Genomic DNA, 23,017 nt, shown 5'->3' with positions numbered 1-23,017 from the left:
GTGCCAAGTCTAGGACAAAAAGACTCCTTAACAGCTTCTACCCTCAAGATGTAAGACTACTGAACAATTAATCAAATGGCCACCCAGACTATTTACATTGACCCCCCCATTTGTCTTTACACTGCTCTTACACGCTGTCTAACATCTATACATAGTCACTTTACCCATACTTACATGTACATATTACGTTGACTAACCTGTACCCCCGCACATTGACTAGGTACCGGTACCGCTTGTATATAGCCTCGTTATAGTTATTTTATTGTATTACTTTTTACTTTAGTTTATTGAGTAAATATTTTCTTAACTCTTGCTTGAACTGCATTGTTGGTTATGGGCTTGTAAGTAAGCATTTCACGGTAAGGTCTAAACCTGTTGTATTCGGCTAATATGTGACAAATACAATTCGACTTGATTTGATTTAGTTACCGCCTATTACCCTGAGTACCCTGTTATGGGGAATGTGGTTGAGGTGTCAAGGTTCAGGGCTGTACGGCAGATCTTGTATGTGGAGGCGGTGAAGAGAGAGGAAGGGGCAAGAGGCCACAATGCTGAAGAAGATACACGACAGCCAGTTGCAAATGTTTTATTCCAATCAAGTGATCTGCATAAACTCATTGTGAAGGTGGATTTTGTAGCATTTTTTAGCCACATTTATTAATTGTAGCCTACTACACAGAATTGTGTAGAAAGGTTTTTGCTCTATAAGCCAATATGTATTCCATATACAGTGATTCACATTGTGTCCAATGGAATGGGTGGAGTAAAAGGTCAGCAACACTCCGTATTATTCAGTGCCCCATGAAATGACACCACATATACATCCTACAGACCCCACTGAGTATTCCCTACAGAACTTTTACTGCGACACCCAGAATATGTATTCCATATACAGGGATTCACATTGGTGGAATTTATTTAACTTTGGAACATATTTTCAAACCCAAATGTGATGCAAATGAATCATTGTTCATGTTTAGACAATTGTTTTCATATATCATGAATAAATAGAGGATATTGACACTTTCCTACTATTACATGTGGGACTTTTTTATTTTGAACATTTCTGAAATTCCGTGACCCAGAAGTATGATGAGTCTGTGACAGTAGGAGTGAGGTTTTTGGAAAAAGTGGACCCTTGCCTTTTGGCTGATCTATTTGGGGTTTCAGGGTGGGTGAAAACAGAATTGGGTACTGTGGAATCGGTGGGGGTAACCAGAAGTGGTCTTGTGATAATTGTTTGTGTTTCTGCTGGTCAGAGGGAGAAGGGGCTCGGCGTTAAACAAATGGGGGCAAGAAATGTGAATTGTTTCGCTCTCAAGAAAAGGGCGCCTTTGAAAGGAGTGATTACTGGGGTAGCAGTAAATGTAAAAGTTGACCAACTGAAGGGGAAGATTCCCGGTGTTTGTGATGCTCGTCATTTGGTGCGATGCAGACAGGGTGGCGAGAGTGGGGAAACAGAAGAGTCATTGTCTGTTCTTTGGGGCTGGGGATCAGAAATGTCCAGTGCGAGAGAAGCAGGTTGAGGTTTCCAGGGATAGAGTAGTGCAGAAGTTGTCATATGCTGAGGCAGTAAAGAAAGTAGAGGAAGTTGGGACAAGGGGAGGGATCCTGAGAGGACTGGTGTGAGTAGTATATCTGTACGAGTACAGAGTGATAGGCCAACAAGGGATATACAGTTGACATCAGAAGTTTACATACACTTTAGCTAAATATAGTTAAACTCAGTTTCACAATTCCTGATATTTAATCCTAGTAAAAATTCCCTGTCTTAGGTCAGTTAGCATCACCACTTTATTTTAAGAATGTGAAATTTCAGAATAAGAGTAGAGAGAATGATTTATTTCAGCTTTTATTTCTTTCATCACATTCGCAGTGGGTCAGAAGTTTACAAACACTCAATTAGTATTTGGTAGCATTGCCTTTAAATTGTTTAACTTGGGTCAAATTTTTCAGGTAGCCTTCCACAAGCTTCCCACAATACGTTGGGTGAATTTTGGCCCATTCCTCCTGACAGAGCTGGTGTAACTGAGTCAGGTTTTTAGGCCTCCTTGCTCGTACACACTTTTTCAGTTCTGCCCACAAATTTTCCATAGGATTGAGGTCAGGGCTTTGCGATAATACCTTGACTTTGTTGTCCTTAAATTTTGCCACAACTTTGGAAGTATGCTTGGGGTCATTGTCCATTTGGAAGACCCATTTGCGACCAAGCATTAAATTCCTGACTGATGTCTTGAGATGCTGCTTCAATATATCAACATAATTTTCCTACCTCATGATGGCATCTATTTTGTGAAGTGCACCAGTCCCTCCTGCAGCAAAGCAACCCCACAACATGATGCTGCCACCCCCGTGGTTCACATTTGGGATGCTTTTCTTTGGCTTGCAAGCCTCCCCCTTTTCCTCCAAACATAACGATGGTCATTATGGCAAAACAGTTCTATTTTTGTTTCATCAAACCAGAGGACATTTCTCCAAAAAGTACAATCTTTGTCCTCATGTGCAGTTGCAAAACATAGTCTGGCTTTTTTTATGGCGGTTTTGGAGCAGTGGCTTCTTCCTTGCTGAGCGGCCTTTCAGGTTATGTCGATATAGGACTTGTTTTTACTGTGGATATAGATACTTTTGTACCTGTTTCCTCCACCATCTTTACAAAGTCCTTTGCTGTTGTTCTGAGATTGATTTGCACTTTTCGCACCAAAGTACGTTCATCTCTAGGAGACAGAACGCGTCTCCTTCCTGAGCGGTATGGCGACTGTGTGGTCCAATGTTGTTTATAGATGAACAGATGAACGTGGTACCTTCAGCGTGGTCCCATGGTGTTTATACTTGCGTGCTATTGTTTGTACAGATGAACGTGGTACCTTCAGGTTTTTGTAAATTGCTCCCAAGGATGAACCAGACTTGTGAAGGTCTACAATTTCCTTTCTGAGGTCTTGGCTGATTTCTTTTTATTTTCTCATGTCAAGCAAAGAGGCACTGAGTTTGAAGGCCTTGGAATACATCCTCAGGTACACCACCAATTGACTCAAATTATGTCAATTAGCCTATCAGAAGCTTCTAAAGTCATGACATCATTTTCTGTAATTTTGCAAGCTGTTTAAAGGCACAGTCAACTTAGTAGATGTAAACTTCTGACCCACTGGAATTGTGATGCAGTGAATTATAAGTGAAATAATCTGTCTGTAAGCAATTGTTGGAAAAATGACTTGTGTTATGCACAAAGTAGATGTCCAAACCTATAGTTTGTTAACAAGAAATGTGTGGAGTGGTTGAAAAATGAGTTTTAATGACTCCAACTTAAGTGTATGTAAACTTCAGACCCCAACGGTACGTTTCAGGAAAATTTGATTTTTAGCATTTATAGCAATGTTTTTCAACTTTACTGCAGGGTTGGAATGTATTTCGCAGAAAACTGAGGTTGTGGTGGCAGCTGCAGAGAAGTATTTGGGTATGCGAGACTTGACATCAGAAGAGTTACAGGGTGTGTTAATTGGTGATGTCCCATCTATTTCAGGTTGGCATGAGGTAGGACTAAATATATTTAAATAGTGGAGTAGGATGGTGTTATTTTTATTTGATTGATTTTTTAACATTTGTTTTGTGATTTTAGTGTTAGATGGTAGGGTATTTATATTTTTTTATTTATATTTTTTTAACCAAAGTATAAGGGAGTTGTACTCCAGTCTAGTAGGTGGCGGTAATGCAACACGTTGGAATTCCAACTTCCGTTAACCTCATCAAAGAAGAAGAAGACCCGGAAGTACTTTTCTATTGTTGTTGACGAGATGCTGATGTCATCTTGTTGAATGAAATAGTTAGCCAGTGAACTACAATGTGACAGCATCTACTGCGTAATCATAACGTTATATTTGTCTAAATGTAGGCTTAAAAATCTCAGGGAAAATGTCACGTTTAAAGGATCAACTGGCCACCGTCATGAGGCTTTTAGTAAATGCAGCTGTGGTGGAAATAAGTAAATTGTTGGACGAGTGCACGAGTCAAAACGTTTACACCGAGTCACAGAGACAGTGCACTGGCCCTGGGACTGAGGTAAGTGGGTCACAAGCACAGTTTACATTTGCCTAGCTAACCAGCCTGCATTGTGTTGGCACGGACGTGTGTGTTACATAGAATAAATTGTATGAGTAGCTAACCTTAATAGTTTGTTTGACATTATTATGTCATGTCTTGGGTCAGAAAATTGTCATTGAGACTAGCTAGCTCAGAAGTTAAGAAAAGAGTCAGTGTCATATGTTTGTGTCTTCTCCATATACAGCTGTCTGCCACCATGAAGAGATTGTGCAAAGAGGCCATGCAAAAAATCATTAGTCTCATAGATGAGGATACAGCTTCTCTGCGTCTGCAAGTGTCTGTGTGTCAGAGAGATAATCAGGTTCTGAAGGAGAATCTCCAGGTGATGGATGGGGATCTGAGGTCGACTGGAGGGCTTGGAGAGGTGGATGCAGAGGACAGGAAGACCCAAGGAAAAGACCTGACTAAATTTGTGCACTTGTCTGAAGTCAACAGTGGCACGGTAAGTTCCCATATATCCATATCACTGGTCACCAACATCTTGAATATGAATAGGATGCAAATTAGTTGCTATTCAAGGAATGTAGCTAGCCAATGTTAGAGGTCAGAGAGAGAGAGAGAGAGTGTGTTTGGGGAAGGATACTTTCCACTGATTTATTATTTCACGTCTAGTCTGCAGAGACGGAGGAGGAATGTGCTGAATGGATCACGTTGAAGGAGGGTACCCTGCAACAGGACACCCAGACAGGACACACACATGAGCACACAGGTAAGCAGTTATGAAGTCACCTTTCAATGCGTTCAGAATAGTCTGAATGTAGACAACTGACTGCATTACATCTTATATTCACAACTTAGAAAGTTTAAATGAAATGCTGAAACTGCAGCACAACCGCAGTGATATTAATATGGAATGTCTACTGCCCAGATGGAGAATCCAGGACAGAGGATGGGGAGGATGCTACTATTGAACACAACTTAGAGGAGGAGATTACTACACCACTCTCACCAGCAAAGGCCCAAGATGACCAAGACTTAGAGCCTGCTGTGCCCACAGACATATCCAATGATGCTAAGATGGCGGCTCCCACAGTACGTCAAATGAGACTGCGTGCAGTGAGACGCACCCAGGGCCAGAAATCTGTCAAAGGAGACAAATGTTTAAGCTGTGTACAGTGTGGGAAGGCTTTTAGTAAACTAAGTAACCTGAAAGCCCACCAGGTTGTCCACACAGGTGAGAGGCCATTTAAGTGTACGCATTGTGGGAAGGGCTTTACAGCAAAGTGCAGTCTCAAAGTACACCACGTTATAGTCCACAAAAGGGAGAAGCGATTCAAGTGCACATACTGCGGGAAGATATTTGGCACCCAGAGCCAGCTTAAAGAACACCAGGTGGTTTTCAAAGGCGAGAAAGAGAAGGTATTAAGATGTACTTTGTGTGCTAAGGCTTTCCCTGCCAAATGTAGCCTCAAAGCTCACAGAATAGCTGTACACAGAGGAGAGAAGAGATTCAAGTGCTCTCAGTGTGGGAAGGTTTTTGCCAGGCAGAGAGATATGATAGTACACCAGGGTGTACACACAGGAGAAAGACCATTTAAGTGTACAGCGTGTGGGAAGTCTTTTACAGCTAGACGAAGTTTAAATGTACACGTGCTGACTGTACACAAAGGAGAGCGACCTTTCAGCTGTGACATATGTGGCAATAGATTCAGCCAGAGAAGTGGCCTCAAGGCTCACCGAAGGACCCACACCGGAGAGAAGCCCTACATGTGTGACCAATGCGGAAAAGGCTTCAGCCTGAAAAGTGCCCTTAATACCCACCACGTAGTTCACACTGGTGAGAAAGCATTTAGCTGTGAGATCTGTGGCAAATGTTTTAGTTTAGCGCCTAACCTCCGCAGACACCAGCAGACTCACTCTGGTGTTAAAGCGTTCACCTGTGACATATGCCAGAAGAGTTTCACTCAAGCTAGTCATCTCAAAGTCCACCAGCGCATTCACACAGGTGAGAAAACGTTTGTATGTGACGTATGTGGAAAGAGCTTCAACCAAAAGAGTTCGCTGATGATCCACCAGAAGATACACAGTGGGGACAAACCCTATGACTGCTTAGAGTGTGGAAAATGCTACCGGTCTGCAAACTATCTGAAAAGGCACCAGGTGACACACACAGAGAAAAAAACTCACTCTTGTGAAGAATGCGGAAAGAATTTCCACACCGCTACCAATCTCAAAACTCATCGTCGGGTCCACACAGGCAAGAAGACATTTACCTGTGATATATGTGGACAAGGGTACAGTTCCCTAAGTTACTATAACGCTCACCGGCTCATTCACACTGAGGGGAAACCATTCAGCTGCACCATGTGTGAGAAGCAGTTCGCCAAACAGCGTTTCCTCAATCTTCACCTACGCACTCACACTGGAGAAAGGCCACATACCTGTGACCTGTGTGGGAAGTGCTTCAGTTTTGCACAGAACCTTGTTCGCCACAAACGCGTGCACACTGGGGAGAAACCGTTTCTCTGCATTTTGTGTGGGAAGACTTTCAGCCAAGCGAACAATCTCAAGGCTCACCGGCAAGTGCACACTGGGGAAAAACCATACAACTGCTCCAAATGCAGGAAGAGCTTCTCCTGTATGAGAAATCTGAAGGAACACAAGTGTATTGAAGTTCAAGAACAAATAGTGGAAGTGACTGTTGGGAGACTCTCACAAGTACTGTAATAATGTATGAATAATGGCACAATACCAACACACCTGACTAACTGGAGCTGCTTAGCAAAAAATGCTATGAATGTTGCAAATCCATGTAGCAATTATAATTCTAGAATATCTAGCTATTACACAAGCTGCATAAATGACAATGCAAGCCTTCTACTGTACGTCCATGGTCCTTCCATGGATTCCCCCTGATGTCATATTAGGATGGGTTGAAATTTGCATCACTGTTGCTATCATCATGTCTCTCAGGTAACCTGGGCCTAGTCTAATGATAAGTACTACTATGTTATTATATGTATGTAATATGTATTTAGCATTTCCATATTTCAACCCACATGCACCAGTAATATTGCAGCATGAGTATTTTACAGTATGTTGCAATACATTTGCTCATTTTACAACTCAGGTAACAAGAGGTGTTTGACTTGTGTTTTGTCCCTGTAAATCTGAATTAAATAAATCTATTTAGAATCAAATTATATATATATATGTGTGTGTGTTTATTCGTTACCCATGTCGCTGTTCAGTTGGACCAAAGAAAAGGTGTCCTTTAATATAGGCTTAACTAAGGTTGTGAGTTTAAAGAATTCAGTGAAAAATATTCAGAACTTTGAGTTTTTCAATTTAAATGATTATAGAAAATTCTTGCAACCAGTAGAATGTTTATATATACAGTGCCTTGCGAAAGTATTTGGCCCCATTGAACTTTGCGACCTTTTGCCACATTTCAGGCTTCAAACATAAAGATATAAAACTGTATTTTTTTTGTGAAGAATCAACAACAAGTGGGACACAATCATGAAGTGGAACGACATTTATTGGATATTTCAAACTTTTTTAACAAATCAAAAACTGAAAAATTGGGCGTGCAAAATTATTCAGTCCCCTTAAGTTAATACTATGTAGCGCCACCTTTTGCTGCGATTACAGCTGTAAGTCGCTTGGGGTATGTCTATCAGTTTTGCACATCGAGAGACTGAATTTTTTTCCCATTCCTCCTTGCAAAACAGCTCGAGCTCAGTGAGGTTGGATGGAGAGCATTTGTGAACAGCAGTTTTCAGTTCTTTCCACAGATTCTCGATTGGATTCAGGTCTGGACTTTGACTTGGCCATTCTAACACCTGGATATGTTTATTTTTGAACCATTCCATTGTAGATTTTGCTTTATGTTTTGGATCATTGTCTTGTTGGAAGACAAATCTCCGTCCCAGTCTCAGGTCTTTTGCAGACTCCATCAGGTTTTCTTCCAGAATGGTCCTGTATTTGGCTCCATCCATCTTCCCATCAATTTTAACCATCTTCCCTGTCCCTGCTGAAGAAAAGCAGGCCCAAACCATGATGCTGCCACCACCATGTTTGACAGTGGGGATGGTGTGTTCAGTGTGATGAGCTGTGTTGCTTTTACGCCAAACATAACGTTTTGCATTGTTGCCAAAAAGTTCAATTTTGGTTTCATTTGACCAGAGCACCTTCTTCCACATGTTTGGTGTGTCTCCCAGGTGGCTTGTGGCAAACTTTAAACAACACTTTTTATGGATATCTTTAAGAAATGGCTTTCTTCTTGCCACTCTTCCATAAAGGCCAGATTTGTGCAATAAACGACTGATTGTTGTCCTATGGACAGAGTCTCCCACCTCAGCTGTAGATCTCTGCAGTTCATCCAGAGTGATCATGGGCCTCTTGGCTGCATCTCTGATCAGTCTTCTCCTTGTATGAGCTGAAAGTTTAGAGGGACGGCCAGGTCTTGGTAGATTTGCAGTGGTCTGATACTCCTTCCATTTCAATATTATCGCTTGCACAGTGCTCCTTTGGATGTTTAAAGCTTGGGAAATCTTTTTGTATCCAAATCCGGCTTTAAACTTCTTCATAAACAGTATCTCGGACCTGCCTGGTGTGTTCCTTGTTCTTCATGATGCTCTCTGCGCTTTTAACGGACCTCTGAGACTATCACAGTGCAGGTGCATTTATACGGAGACTTGATTACACACAGGTGGATTGTATTTATCATCATTAGTCATTTAGGTCAACATTGGATCATTCAGAGATCCTCACTGAACTTCTGGAGAGAGTTTGCTGCACTGAAAGTAAAGGGGCTGAATAATTTTGCACGCCCAATTTTTCAGTTTTTGATTTGTTAAAAAAGTTTGAAATATCCAATAAATGTCGTTCCACTTCATGATTGTGTCCCACTTGTTGATTCTTCACAAAAAAAGACAGTTTTATATCTTTATGTTTGAAGCCTGAAATGTGGCAAAAGGTCGCAAAGTTCAAGGGGGCCGAATACTTTCGCAAGGCACTGTGTATGTCATGTGCCTTTTACTGAGCAGTGGCTTCCGTCTGACCACTCTAGCATAAGGCTTCATTGGTGGAGTGCTGCGAAGATGGTTGTCCTTCTGGAAGGTTCTCCCATCTCCACAGAGGAAGTCCAGAGCTCTGTCAGAGTGATCATCGGGTTCTTCATCACGTCCCTAACGAAGGCCCTTCTCCCCTGATTGTTCAGTTTGGCCGAGCGGCCAGCTCTAGGAAGAGTCTTGGTGGTTCCAAACTTCTTCCATTTCAGAATGATGGAGGCCACTGTGTTCTTAGGGACTTTCAATGCTACAGGATGCACCTGAGCTCGCTTTCAAGTCTCATAGCAAAGGGTTTGAATACTTATGTAAATAAGATATTTCTAACAGCATGTTTTCGCTTTGTCATTATGGGGTATGATAAAAAAAAAATGTATTCATCCATTTTAGAATAAGGCTAACTTAAACAACATTTGGAAAAAGTCAGGGGGTCTGAATACTTCCTGAATGCACTGTATATATTTTATATATTTACAAAAAAATATGCACTACCGTTCAAAAGTTTGGGGACACTTAGAAATGTCCTTGTTTTTGAAAGAAAAGCACGTTTTTTTTTGTCCATTAAATAACATCAAATTGATCAGAAATGCAGTGTAAATATTGTTAATGTTTATGTAAATGACTATTGTAGCTGGAAATGGCAGACTTTTTTATGGAATATCTACATAGGCGTACAGAGGCCCATTATCAACATCCAATGGCAAGTTTATCATTTTAAAAGGCTAATTGATCATTAGAAAACACTTGCAATTGTTAGCACAACTGAAAACTGTTCTGATTAAAGAAGCAATAAAACTGGCCTTCTTTAGACTTGTTGAGTATTTGGAGCATCAACATTTGTGGGTTTGATTACAGGCTCAAAATGGCTAGAAACAAAGAACTTTCTTCTGAAACTCGTCAGTCTATTCTTGTTCTGAGACATGATGGCTATTCCATGTGAGAAATTGCCAAGAAACTGAAGATCTCGTACAACGCTGTGTACTACTCCCTTCATAGAACAGCTCAAACTGGCTCTAACCAGAATAGAAAGAGGAGTGGGAGGCCCCGGTGCACAACTGAGCAAGAGGACAAGTACATTAGAGTGTCTAGTTTGAGAAACAGACGCCTCACAAGTCCTCAACTGGCAGCTTCATTAAATAGTACCCGCAAAACACCAGTCTGGCCTTCTAGGCAGAGTTGCAAAGAAAACGCCATATCTCAGACTGGCCAATAAAATAATAAGATGGGCAAAAGAACACAGACACTGGACAGAGGAAGATTGGAAAAAAATGTTATGGACAGACGAATCTAAGTTTGAGGTGAACGGATCAGAAAGAAGAACATTTGTGAGATGCAGAAAAAATTAAAAGATGCTGGAGGAGTGCTTGACGCCATCTGTCAAGCATGGTGGAGGCAGTGTGATGGTCTGGGGGTGCTTTGTTGGTGGTAAAGTGGGAAATATGTACAGGGTAAAAGGGTTCTTGAAGAAGGAAGGCTATTACTCCATTTTGCAATGCCATGCTATACCCTGTGGACGGTGCTTTATTGGAGCCAATTTCCTCCTACAACAGGACAATGACCTAAAGCACAGCTCCAAACTATGAAATAACTGTTTAGGGAAGAAGCAGTCAGCTGGTATTCTGTCTATAACGAAATGGGCAGCACAGTCAACCCTATTGAGCTGTTGTGGGAGCAGCTTGACCGTATGGTACGTAAGAAGTGCCCATCAAGCCACTCCAACTTGTGTGAGGTGCTTCAGGAAGCATGGGGTGAAATCTCTTCAGATTACCTCAACAAAATGACAACTAGAATGCCAAAGGACTGCAAGGCTGGAATTGCTGCAAATGGAGGATTCTTTGACGATAGCAAAGTTTGAATCATTATTTATGACCTTGTCAACGTCTTGACTATATTTCCTATTCATTTTGACACTCATGTATGTTTTCATGGAAAACAAGAACATTTCTAAGTGACTTCAAACTTTTGAACGGTAGTGTACATGGGGGATTGAAAATGATGCAGACAATTACATTGATGGAAGCCAGAATATATTTGCAATATTAAAGCTGATCTACACCCTAAAAAAAAGAGGAAAAAGGTTATTATGTCATTATGCTATCGTGACGTCAGTTGAAACAGTATAACAAGAGTCTGAAACAAGGTCATTTGGTCATTTAGCTTAATTTGCAACTGAACCGGGACAGATCTGCCCAGTCACTAATTTCTGGGTGCTTTGACCAGATTCTGCCCTGCATTTACAGGGAGCAGATAGCAACTGTGGCCTCCCCAGCCCGTCATGGAGGAGACTCGGCTTGAGGCGGCTGAGCTCGTCATAGACGAGACTGCTTGAGGTGGCTGCTGTGGAGACCTTGGCCATGACAAAGAGACTCAATGTTCTCGTGCTGCGAGGCTACCTCAGAGTCAAAGCTGAAGGTCTCTGCCTGGAAGAGGAACTCCAACAGCAGGTGGAGATCTTTGGCTTCATTGATTAAGTCTGCCCAGAGCACCCTAAAACGAGTGATGCTGGAGGTAGGCTGCTCTACAGTAACTCTCTCCTGCAGGGTGACTACCTCCTTGCACCTAGGGAAGAGGGCAAAGGGCCAGAAGTCTCCGCTCTGACAGAGGTTCCCTCAGAGCATTTTAAATTGCCAGTAGGGGAAGCAGCAACTTGACCGGTCCTCCACCCTGAACTCCAGGGTGGAGGACCAGTCAGACTGCTACTTCCCCTACTGGCAGTTTGAACTGCTCTGCAACAGCAAATAATGGGCACATTCCTCTGCCCAGGTGTTGCTGACACGTGCCAGATCTTACAACACCTGGATAGATATTTTACGTGTCAGCTAATCACATCAAATGTTACAGTAACCTGTCAGTCAATGACACAGTCGATGACATGGCACGCAACCATTGGTTGACGCATGCAAAGTCTGAGGAAGAGAACGCTACCGGAGTCACCCCAGGAGTATGTGCATTGTGACATCACAGTTGCTTAAAGGAGCATTCCGCAGTTGAAACAACAACAAAGTGTTCACAGTTTTAGCAAAAAGCTGAGGGATGGGGATGGAGAAATGTTATCACTCTTAAATTCATAAATTCCAAAAATGGATGAAGCAACTGCAGATTGCCCCTTTAACGTTACCATCCACAAAACCTGCGAAAATAAACAAAAATACAAAACACAATGGAATCTAAAGTAGCATACCCATTCCCTGATGATGCACTTTTCAAAACCAAAATGTAGAAAATCTGCCCAAAATGTGGGAAGTGTGCACTCGTTCACTACTCATGAACTTCTTCCCACAAATCTAAATGCATTGGAATTGTAGAGACATGGGTTTCCCCCACATGTGTTATACCAGTCATTTCCTTTCGAATCAGTGAAGGAAAGTGAACAAGTGCCCACTTTGGGAGGGAGAGATATAATTGGGACATTGCCAGTGTCACATGTAAACATTCATGGCCATGGGGCAAGGGAGTTTGCGTCAGGTGATATCAGAGAAGAAGAGGCGAAGCGAAAGGGTTTATTTACTCTGCCCAAAATCTGTTCACGTTAAGCAGATCATTAATTATTAAGAAAGTGTTTTGTTTATGTTTCTACCATTGTGGCTATATGGAATAGGCCAGGGGTGAAAGTAGATGTGATTTCATCCCGATATGGGACCTCATGCACCAACATTTCTTATGTACCTAATCCTAGAATTACATATAGAATCCCTATTAATTCAATAGGATCTCTGTGGGCCTAGTCGTAAAGATTTGTCATTTCACTTTTAAAATGTATGACCTTTTACTGTTGAATAAACGCAACCAGTTTCCATCTGATTGTCAAACAATCATGTTCATCCACTCACAACATATTTCTAGCCTCCAAACAGTGATGAATGGAAACAGACATCTTTTACACAAAACGCCCAAAAGTGTAGGCCTAATGACATTTGGCGATTGTCAGTTGGCCAGATTTTTTACGTTTTTACCTTTATTTTGCAGGGATGCAGTACCAGAAATTCCCTCCTTACGTTCACCCCTGGAGTAGGCCTATAGCTTCATCTAGTGGTCACGTCGGGGAACAAATCTTCAGTATCACCACAGGGAATGGGAAATGAGAGAGTGCTGAATTTAGTCAAGGAAAAAATTAATTGCTATTTTGATATGTGAGGCTCATTTGATCTAATAGAAGTTTCGTAATGTTTAGGTTGTTACGAGTGTACTGATAAGTGTGATGCAAGTCACATCGCGGCAATTTTGAGAAAGGCATCTTATATCAGAGTTCGAAACAGTCTATGCGTACCAGTGGAGGCTGCTGAGGGGATGACGACACATAATAATGGCTGGAACGGAGCAAATGGAATGATATCAAACCATCTGTTTGATGTATTTGATACTGTTCTGCTCGAGCCTGTCCTCCCCAATTATGGTGCCACCAACCTCCTGTGATACATATTCATGAAAATAGCATGGCATATCACTCTCCATTGAATACAGGTGGTTGACGTCAACACCCCTCATAGAATATTCAAAAAGTATTTAAACAACGAAATGTATCCACCAATCCAAAGAGAGGAATAGGCGGGAGCTTGACAGCCCGCTGTTCTGCTCTACGGTCGACGAATCCCCATTGTTAGGGCGGAGACACCAGCATCTCGTAATTATATCCAGTATCTAAAAATATTTGGCATGGGTCCTCAGATCCTCAAAAGGTTTTACAGCTAGACCATCGAGAGCACGGGTTGCATCACTGCCCCGACCGCAAGGCACTACAGAGGGTAGTGAGTACAGCCCAGTACATCACCGGGGTCAAGCTTCCTGCCATCCAGGACCTCTCTACCAGGCGGTGTCATAGGAAGGCCCTAAAAATTGTCAAAGACTCCAGCCACCCTAGTCATAGACTGCCCTCTCTGCTACCGCACGGCAAGCGGCACCGGAGCGCCAAGTCTCGGTCCAAGAGGCTCCTAAAGAGCTTCTACCCACAAGTCATAAGACTCCTGAACAGCTAGTCAAATGGCTACCCAGACTATTTGAACCCCCCACGCTGCTGCTACTCTCTGTTATTATCTATGCATAGCCACTTTAATAACCCTACATGCATGTACATAATTACCTCAATTACCTCAACACCAGTGCCCCCGCAGATTGACACATTGACTCTGTATGGGTACCCCTGTATATAACCCCGCTATTGTTATTTACTGCTGCTCTTTAATTATTTGTTTTTCTTATCTCTTACTTTTTTTGTAGGTATTTTCTTAAAACTGCATTGTTGGTTAAGGGCTTGTAAGTAAGTAATTCACTGTAAGGTCTACACCTATTGTATTCGGCGCATGTGACAAATAACATTTTATTTTATTTATCTCTGGCAATATGACGTTCCAAAAGGGTCTGTAATGCACACTCCACAACAGAAGGTGGCGTTGAACATCAATGATCTAGAGACAGCAGCTGTCGCTGACGTAGAAGAAAAAAATGCGTATTGCGAAAAAGGTGTCCACTCAGAAAGCTCGTCGTATACTGTAGATATCTCTACGATATCCTGTATTTGTCTGTCTTTACAACCAATCAAATGATCAACCTACTCATGTAGCGAGCTTCTTATTTTAAACATCATTCTTGGGTAATAGAGTCATAGTAGAAGAAGTCTCATTTCATTATGAATGAGCCAGAGGGACTGCGGTTCAGGAGACTGAACAGACCACAGATCATCACAGACGAATTACAGGAACCCCAATACAAGGGCACCAGGTAAGCTATCTTACTCAGTATTGATATTAACATCAGATGCTGCTTTCCTTGCTACTGTAGTATTGCATCACGCAACGATGCACAATCAACCACTGTGTATCAGACTGCATGATTCTCATTTGCGCTTCCTAGCTGATGGCAGATGCAGAGGTAAACAATCCATATCTAGGTCAGTTGTACACTCACTGACTAAAGGTAAAAGTGGATGGACTGAATGTGCAATTACTTTGCATTATGCATGCATGGTATGAACCAAACAGTCAGTAATAAGTGGAGAGAGCGTTGACCAGCGTGCACTTAGTGTAGGCTACTGATAGTAAGGCCTATTCAGGTTTTTCATAGATGCTTTCCCTCTGAAAATAGATACATGTGCATTCTGTGTGTATGTTTTGAGTACTGTATTATCCACTGTTGACCAGATTTCATAGATCTCTTCAAACACCCAATAACAAATTGATATTAAAGCTATAGTCTGGGATCTGGGAATCAGTTCGATATACCCATTGATTCTTGAAGAATGTAACTTAGGCCTATGCCTGAGGACACAACTATCGTAACTTATAACCCCAAATATAAAGGTTATAGGCCTATGCCATTGTTTAACAACAACATACACCGACAATGTATAAATATATATCATATGAATGTCAGACTGTCAGTCGTTGCATCTAGTGCCCTGTCTATGAATTTGAGAGAGGAAACATTTCCTCAGCTGTATTTAAAAAAGTGTTTCATTTATCTGTTTTGTTTTTCCCAGTACCTATAGTGGAAAGGTATTCCGTGTGATCCTGGTGACCCTGGGAGGATGCCTGATCCTTCCAATGCTTGTAGTCTTTTTTCTGCTTGAGTCTCCTATTCACCCTGAGCTGCTTAGGTGAGCTGTCAAGAATTTAAATCCTTCTTTTTTTCCTCTCCTGTTCTTTAGAATCATGTTCACTCTAATGTCTCAGAAACGTAATGACTTCAAGGAATGTTGACATTTACATTTGAGTCATTTAGCAGACGCTGTTATCCAGAGCGACTTACAGGAGCAATTAGGTGGTGTCAATGTAAATTGTCCGGTGGCTATTGTTATGAATTGTTCAGTAGTCTAATGGCTTCGGGGTAGAAGCTGTTGAGGAGCCTTTTGGTCCTAGACTTGACGCTTCGGTACCGCTTGCTGTGTGGTAGCAGAGAAAACAGTCTATAACTTGGGCATTCACACATAGGTGTTCCTTTTGTCCAGGTGAGAAAGGGCAATGTGGAGTGCGATTGAGATTGCGTCATCTGTGGATCTGTTGGGGTGGTATGCAAATTGGAGTGGGTCTAGGGTGTCCGGGAGGATGCTGTTGATATGTGCCATGACCAGCATTTCAAAGCACGTCATGGCTACAGACGTGAGTGCCACCTGGTGATAATAATTTAGTCAGGTTACCTTCACTTCCTTGGGCACAGGGACTATGGTGGTCAGGGAGAGGTTGAAAATGTCAGTGAAGACACTTGACAGTTGGTCCGCGCATGCTTTGAGTACACGTTCTAGTAATCCGTCTGGCCCAGCAGCTTTGTGTTTGATGGTTCGTCTGAGGGCATAGCGAGATTTCTTATAAGCGTCCAGATTAGTCTCCCGCTCCTTGAAAGCGGCAGCTCTAGCCTTTAGCTCAATGCAGATGTTGCCTGTAATCCATGGCTTCTGGTTGGGATATGTACGTACAGTTACTGTGGGGACGACGTCATTGATGCAATTATTGATGAAGTCGATGACTGAGGTGGTGTATTCCTCAATGTCATTGGATGAATCCCGGAACATATTCCAGTCTGTGCTAGCAAAACAGTCCTGTAGTGTAGCGAGTCGCTGGTACTTCCTGCTTAAGACTGTTTAATCAGCTTTACAGCAAGATACTTTAGAATCAGTCTGCATAGTCAACATTTCTGCTTACTTTTCAACTTTCTGGAAATCGGTTTTTGGAAACTATTATGTACTAGTCCTTCTCACAGATCTCACTCCACTGAATGACTGGGCCTATACTACTTGTATAGCATACATATTATGTAGTATATAGTCAGTATGTAGAATGGTTTCAGTTATCCCTTATCAATAGAATTGATCATGTAGGCCTAGATGTTCTGATGCAAAGACAAAATGCTTAGCCAAACATTACTTTTTCAGTAATTGCTTAATTATTGATTGAAGAAAGATTGATGAGGCACTCTGCTCAAAGTTTGAATGCACGGTTGCAATTTTCCCTTAGGCGCTTTTTGATTTTGTTTCCTCATTTCTTTCCTCTTGTCTTTTCAGCCTCAATGAGCCGCCCCTTATGTCTGGCTGTTACGAGCCCAACTTTAAGCTGAGGGAGGCACAGCGGCTGTTTGAGGACCAGCTTGTTGGCCCAGAGTCTATCGCTAACTTTGGAGGTCAGTATGGGACTAGAGTATTCCAGCTGGAGTCTCGCCACATGACAATGTCTTTCACATCTTTCACCCAGTTTGTTTGGGGCTTGTGTAATTTGTGGGGATTCCACAGTAACAGCAGTCTGATAGTTCAAAGTTGAAGGGGCAATGCTGGGGTAATACTGTCTGGATGGCTGTGTTGACCAATAATAGCAGATGCTTAAGTTTCCAAATCTGCACATACTCTGTGGGTCTTAGTGACGGACAGATATTTGGCATGACACATTGTCACCTTTGATTTGACTTGTGCATTATTAGTTTACCTCTGCAACGGTTGTTCTATGCTGATGTCCAACATATTGCCTTTGCGTTTGACCAGTTTCAACATGCACATTTTGATTGTTTATCTCTCGCTCTCTCTCTATAGATTTGATTTACACTGGTACGGCTGATGGAAAGATAGTGAAGATTGAGGGCAAGAGCATCACTGTTATAGCCAGACTTGGCAAGCCACCCTGTGGTAAGTGAGAGAGGGGCTTTGACTAACTGGTTACTCACACACTGTGTGTCCATCTGATTGTGTGTCCATCTTGTGTGTCCATCTGATTTCTTAAGCTTTCATGACACAATGTTGTCTCTTCCCTCAACATGACATGATTTAGACGAATGACCCAACAGTTCCCATTGCTCAAGACTGGAGTTTCAAATGCTCATTCATAAGCAACTCTTAGCAGGTGCATTTCCCTCATGCCCTTTATGGATTGTTTTTATGCTTACACAACAAGGACAGCTTAATGCACAACAGGCCTAGCATGTTGGCTCAAAACTGAAAAGACCTCAAGAATAGACTCAAGCTCTAATCCAAACATGTGCTCATATTAATCAGATTAGCCTGTTCAAAATGATTGAAATAATTTCTCCCAATAAATTATAAATTACTTTACACACCACATGTCCACTGTGTTATGTGCTTTGTTGTAGATGGATCCCGTGAACAGGAGCCTAGCTGTGGACGACCCCTGGGTATCAGAGTGGGTCCTAACGGCACCCTGTTTGTAGCTGATGCCTACCTTGGGCTGTTCAAGGTCAACCCTGTCACAGGTAAGCAGCACACACAGCAATGGCATCGCAGTTCTCTATTCCTTATAGGATCGATTTTAATATCAATAATGTGACAAAGACCTGTTTGTTTTTTTGCAAGGTATTAAATATTTGTTTTAGATTTTCCAACAATTTCACATTTTACTCAGTTTAATCAATTTTGTTCAATATACTATCCTCAAAATAAAAGTGCTGGATTATGCAAGTCATTTTAGTGTTTCTTTGACTCATTACGAAGGTGAGGTGACCAACCTGGTGTCGGCTGGGCAGATGGTTGGGGGCCGGAGGCTCTCCTTTGTCAATGACCTGGATGTAACGCAGGATGGGAGGAAAGTGTACTTCACCGACTCTAGCAGCAGGTGGCAGCGCAGAGACTACCTTCATCTCATCATGGAGGCCACAGCAGATGGACGGTAACTGTTACCACAGAACACACGGAGATCCTTGAGCACATTCTAATAGCAAGGTCTTGTCTACTTTGTCAAGAGTTTCTATTGATATTTGATATGCATATAGGGCAGGGGTCTCCAACCTTTTGTAGCATGAGAAATGAAACATGTTGTGAGCTACTCATTTTTTTCTAGCTTTCAATAGGCACATTCTTCTCTTCTCCTCTGCAACACTTCCCAGGTCCTTAGTGTACAGGAGAAAGTAGTGCACTGTTTTCTTACAATATACCTGGTACAATAATGGCTAATAAACAACAAAAAAATCACTATAAAGCCCTATAAAATATGTAATTTTTTTATCTCACAAATTATGTACTGTTTTATTTTTTGGGTTTTAGATATTTTACTTTTTCAATCTCAAAATGATAATTTTGTAGAGAAACAATGAAATGGAATCTTCTGAGTCCATGTCAATGCTTAAATCAAATCAGGAGACAATTTATTTTATGTCTGGAAGGATTTTGGAGTGTAATTCTCCTTTAATTGCACATCTGGCCCTTTTTAATTTCTCATCTAGCGAGTGAGGAATGTGCCATCTAATGTGCCTGTCTAGCGATGGTTCTGTACTGTTGCTGCTCATTTCATGGCAAAATGGACAAATAACAGATACAAATGATATACTTACTCGTGATATACTTCTGCCAGGTAAGCTTACTTTACAGTTAACATTTCATTGAGAAGGTTTTGGGGAATTATTTCTGTATTATTTTTACTTTACTTTAAATACTTTACGTATTTCTGTAAATTAATTGGCAGATATTGTGTTAGGTTTGGCTTTTTAAGCCAATAGTGGCTAACCAGGGGTGGGATAATGTAAATGTTGCGTTGATTCGATAGTAGCTGGGAGCTTGCGGTGTCTGATACTTGTGATATTTGTTTATGACAGTTTGCGGTGGAACACTTGAAAATTGCATGTACTTTCAGAATTGTTTGGCAAGCTACTCATAGGTGGGCTGCGAGCTACTCATAGGTGGGCTGCGAGCTACTCATAGGTGGGCTGCGAGCTACTCATAGGTGGGCTGCGAGCTTTTGGTAGCTCGCGATCGACCTGTTGGAGACCCCTGGTATAGGGCCTTGTCATATTTGAAGATTGAATTTTCTAGAATGAAAGCATTTGTGTTGATACATAATGCAGGTTATGCACCTTATATTTTTAAGAAATTGAACACTTTATTAAGACAACAACCTGACGGCTGAGCGAAGCTGTCCGTATGTAACCCTTTGCCTGTCTTCTAGCGTGTTGGAGTATGACACAGAGACCAAGGAGGTGACCGTGCTGATGGAGAACCTTCGTTTTGCCAACGGGATCCAGCTTTTCCCTGATGAGGAGTCTGTGCTGGTGGCTGAGACCACTATGGCTAGGATACGCAGGTACTGTAGAGTTGATCCTCCTGAGGAACACAACCAACCTTATTTCACTACTGCACCGAGTGACGAAATGCTTCCCAAAGGGGATTGAAACATTCTTTAGTTATCTCATGTTTCATCAGATGGTTGTTGTGGTGCCGGATTTTTTAACGTGCTCCAAGTGCGCCAACAGGTTTTTTTAAATTCTTCTCTGGTTTTCATTATTTTCTCTCTCCCTTATCAAGATTTCATGAATATATGTTGCCTTTGTAATATCAAACTTTTAAAAAATTGCCGGGAGCAGTCAGTTCTCCCACGACTCACATGTATAAATGATGCAAGCTCACCGTTGCCTCGGTAACAGAGCCCCTTCACTGAGCTGCCGGAGCAGAAAGACATTATATTGGCTTGTCCTTACACTAATTTTGGAGGTGAGGGGGAATGAGTGGGAGGGAGGTGTTCATTGTTTGTTAATTTCAGCGCGTATGGTAATGCAGACAGTTAGGGGAAGGTTTTTTATTTGATGACTGTGCATAATGGAAATCAGTAAGTTGATTCCCTGAAAAATGGGGCAGAATTATTATTATTAAATTTTTTCATGGTATTTTAGGTTTCCCCAGCAAGTAGATTGTCTCCCTCCAATAACTGGTTTATAATAGTCATAAGTCATGCATTTTCTTTTGGCTTTATCAATGCAGACAGAGTCAAATCCCCTGCTGTTGCTAAGAGATCTGAAGCTGGCTTGTTTTTCAATAACACAGTCTTCAAAGTATTGTGAAGACTGCTCGTACAGGAGTTTTGTCAAATGTTTTTGAATTGTTTCCCATAATACCTCTGTTACCTGTCACACATACCATAAGCATGAGGCAAGCCATTTTAACCTTAATCTGCATGACAGAATGGACTTTCTTTCCCTCATCTCCTGAATTTCCACGACTTTGTTTCTGACTGTGTCCGTGCAGGGTCCATGTGTCAGGTCTAAATAAGGGAGGAATGGACACGTTTGTTGACAACCTTCCTGGTTTCCCTGACAACATCCGTCGCAGCTCCTCTGGAGGGTACTGGGTGGCCATGTCAGCTGTGCGGCCCAACCCTGGATTCTCCATGCTGGACTTTCTGGCCCAGAAGCCCTGGATAAAGAAGCTAATATTTAAGGTAGATGATATGACATGTGATAGCATATGGTATTATATGATATGTTGTAAAACGATATCTTTATTGTCCATTTACATGGAAGTTCATTTTAATCCACCAAAAGACTAAAGGGAGGATTGACGTGTCCTATTTACTGTGACTATAAGTCTGGTATTCATTCCTGTTGGTCTGTTTCTTGGGTGTTTCTGCATACAAGGGTTTGGGATCTTGCATGCTGGAAATCTGCCTAACAAATATCGAAGGAATACATACAGTATACCTCATTCATTGTGACCATGAGACCATGTTGTTAGACTGTCTCTTTGTGTGATCTCTACTTCAGTCTGGTTTTGGTGATAAGACTCATCCCCCTCTCCCATCCCTCCCCCTCTCCCTGCAGCTCTTCAGTCAGGACGTGCTGATGAAGTTTGTGCCTCGCTACAGTCTGGTGATAGAGCTCCAGGAGAGCGGGGCATGCATGCGTAGCTTCCATGACCCCCACGGCATGGTGGCAGCCTACGTCAGCGAGGCACACGAGCACGACGGCCACCTCTACCTAGGCTCTTTCCGCTCCCCTTACCTCTGCAAGCTGGATCTCAGCAAGGTTTGAGCTGGGAGCTGAGCACAACCGCTGTCTCGAAAAAAAAAAAACCATATAGTGTTGCTTTCTAATGAAAACCACTCATCTCCAAAACAGGAACTTTTCAGGAAATGGGAAAAACTGCCATATTTTCCCATTAACAAACATACTATTATGAAACTTCAGAAGCTATTTTGAATACATGTTCTTGGTCCTGGAGTCATGAAATGTTCAGAGTACATTGAGGGGAGTTACCGCTTTCAATACGTGTTAAATAAAAATGGAGAATAGGTTTTCATCAGACAGCAATATGTTCCGCACTGTGAGACTGCTCTCTGCCTATCTAACACCTCCCTACCTAGTCTTTCCCAAAGGAGTGTTTTCCAATAACAGATACATTGGAATTGATCGGAATGGCTTAATGCTTGATGTGCTGCGTTTGCATTGCTTTTCGCCAGCTTCAGGAAAACATGGGCTAGTCTTCATTAAGTAGCTGCACTACTGAGGCACATTTGACTGGGATGCATATCCATCCTTTCTAGTCTTATCAGCCCACAATGAACTATTAACCCTTTAACTTCTGTTGACAAGTATGATGGTGTGTTTCCTTTGGAGCTCAAGTGCTTTTTTTTTTACCAAGCATTCCTTGGGCCAAATTGTTTGTGAAGAAATCCCCATGTAAGGTACATTGTATTTCAGGTCTGTTTTGTTGAAATGAGGTGCCAAATGTGTTACTTTTCTTGTGTGAACCATTCAGTACTGAGCTCTCATCTCACCCCTAAAAATAACTGACAATGTTATTCTTGTACTTCAGACTTAATTTTATCAGTAGAAATAGATGTAAAGAACACTGAGTCTGTATTTTAGGAGTGCCACTTTAAACTGATTTCTTGTGTATATTTAGATATCCTAGACCAAGTTGATCATACTGTGGTGAAAAAGGAAATAAGTATGAATCATTTCCCCTGACTTTGTATATTGCACAACTGCTTAACGGAATGTCAATTTTTTGCTCAATGTTGAATGCCTTCAGCTGAGCTTCCTTTGAAATAAAACAGTTTGCCTAATAATAAAAATGACATTTCTAGTGTTTATATACACTACCGCCCCCACTGCATGTCTTCAGAGAAACCAGTTGGACAGGGGTAGTTTCATGTCAGTGGACACCTCAAATGTACAGTAGAAATGAGCACACGGAAACCCTCCCCTGCCTCAGA

General features: G+C 41.8%; 2 protein-coding genes across 2 annotated transcripts; both read left to right on the top strand.

Annotated features, from left to right (window-relative positions):
- Positions 1–3,233: 3,233 nt before the first annotated feature.
- On the top strand, positions 3,234–7,240 carry LOC110502372 (oocyte zinc finger protein XlCOF6). Its single transcript, XM_021580340.2, has 4 exons — positions 3,234–4,053; positions 4,280–4,537; positions 4,708–4,804; positions 4,964–7,240. The coding sequence occupies exons 1-4, from the start codon at positions 3,907–3,909 to the stop codon at positions 6,760–6,762; spliced, it is 2,301 nt and encodes a 766-aa protein (XP_021436015.2). The 5' UTR covers positions 3,234–3,906; the 3' UTR covers positions 6,763–7,240.
- Positions 7,241–14,514: 7,274 nt separating this feature from the next.
- Positions 14,515–22,876, top strand: LOC110502369 (adipocyte plasma membrane-associated protein). The gene is made up of 9 exons (XM_021580337.2): positions 14,515–14,822; positions 15,580–15,696; positions 17,098–17,213; positions 17,617–17,709; positions 18,171–18,290; positions 18,529–18,703; positions 19,976–20,110; positions 21,049–21,241; positions 21,621–22,876. Exons 1-9 carry the CDS (start codon positions 14,731–14,733, stop codon positions 21,828–21,830), a joined length of 1,251 nt encoding a protein of 416 aa, XP_021436012.1. The 5' UTR covers positions 14,515–14,730; the 3' UTR covers positions 21,831–22,876.
- The last annotated feature ends 141 nt before the right edge of the window (positions 22,877–23,017 follow it).

This window comes from Oncorhynchus mykiss, chromosome 23, assembly GCF_013265735.2.
Source record: "Oncorhynchus mykiss isolate Arlee chromosome 23, USDA_OmykA_1.1, whole genome shotgun sequence".
NCBI classification, from domain to species: Eukaryota; Metazoa; Chordata; class Actinopteri; order Salmoniformes; family Salmonidae; genus Oncorhynchus; species Oncorhynchus mykiss.
This window is presented reverse-complemented; position numbering and strand designations above follow the sequence as displayed.

What these genes read in the sequence shown, in the direction of transcription:
- LOC110502372 (XM_021580340.2), top strand. Translation starts at nt 3,907, where the DNA reads ATGTCACGTTTAAAGGATCAACTGGCCACCGTCATGAGGCTTTTAGTA. An exon ending in GCACTGGCCCTGGGACTGAG is followed by an intron (nt 4,054 to 4,279) that starts GTAAGTGGGTCA and finishes CTCCATATACAG; the next exon opens with CTGTCTGCCACCATGAAGAG. An exon ending in ACACACACATGAGCACACAG is followed by an intron (nt 4,805 to 4,963) that starts GTAAGCAGTTAT and finishes TCTACTGCCCAG; the next exon opens with ATGGAGAATCCAGGACAGAG.
- LOC110502369 (XM_021580337.2), top strand. Translation starts at nt 14,731, where the DNA reads ATGAATGAGCCAGAGGGACTGCGGTTCAGGAGACTGAACAGACCACAG. An exon ending in CAAGGTCAACCCTGTCACAG is followed by an intron (nt 18,291 to 18,528) that starts GTAAGCAGCACA and finishes CTCATTACGAAG; the next exon opens with GTGAGGTGACCAACCTGGTG. An exon ending in ACTATGGCTAGGATACGCAG is followed by an intron (nt 20,111 to 21,048) that starts GTACTGTAGAGT and finishes GTGTCCGTGCAG; the next exon opens with GGTCCATGTGTCAGGTCTAA.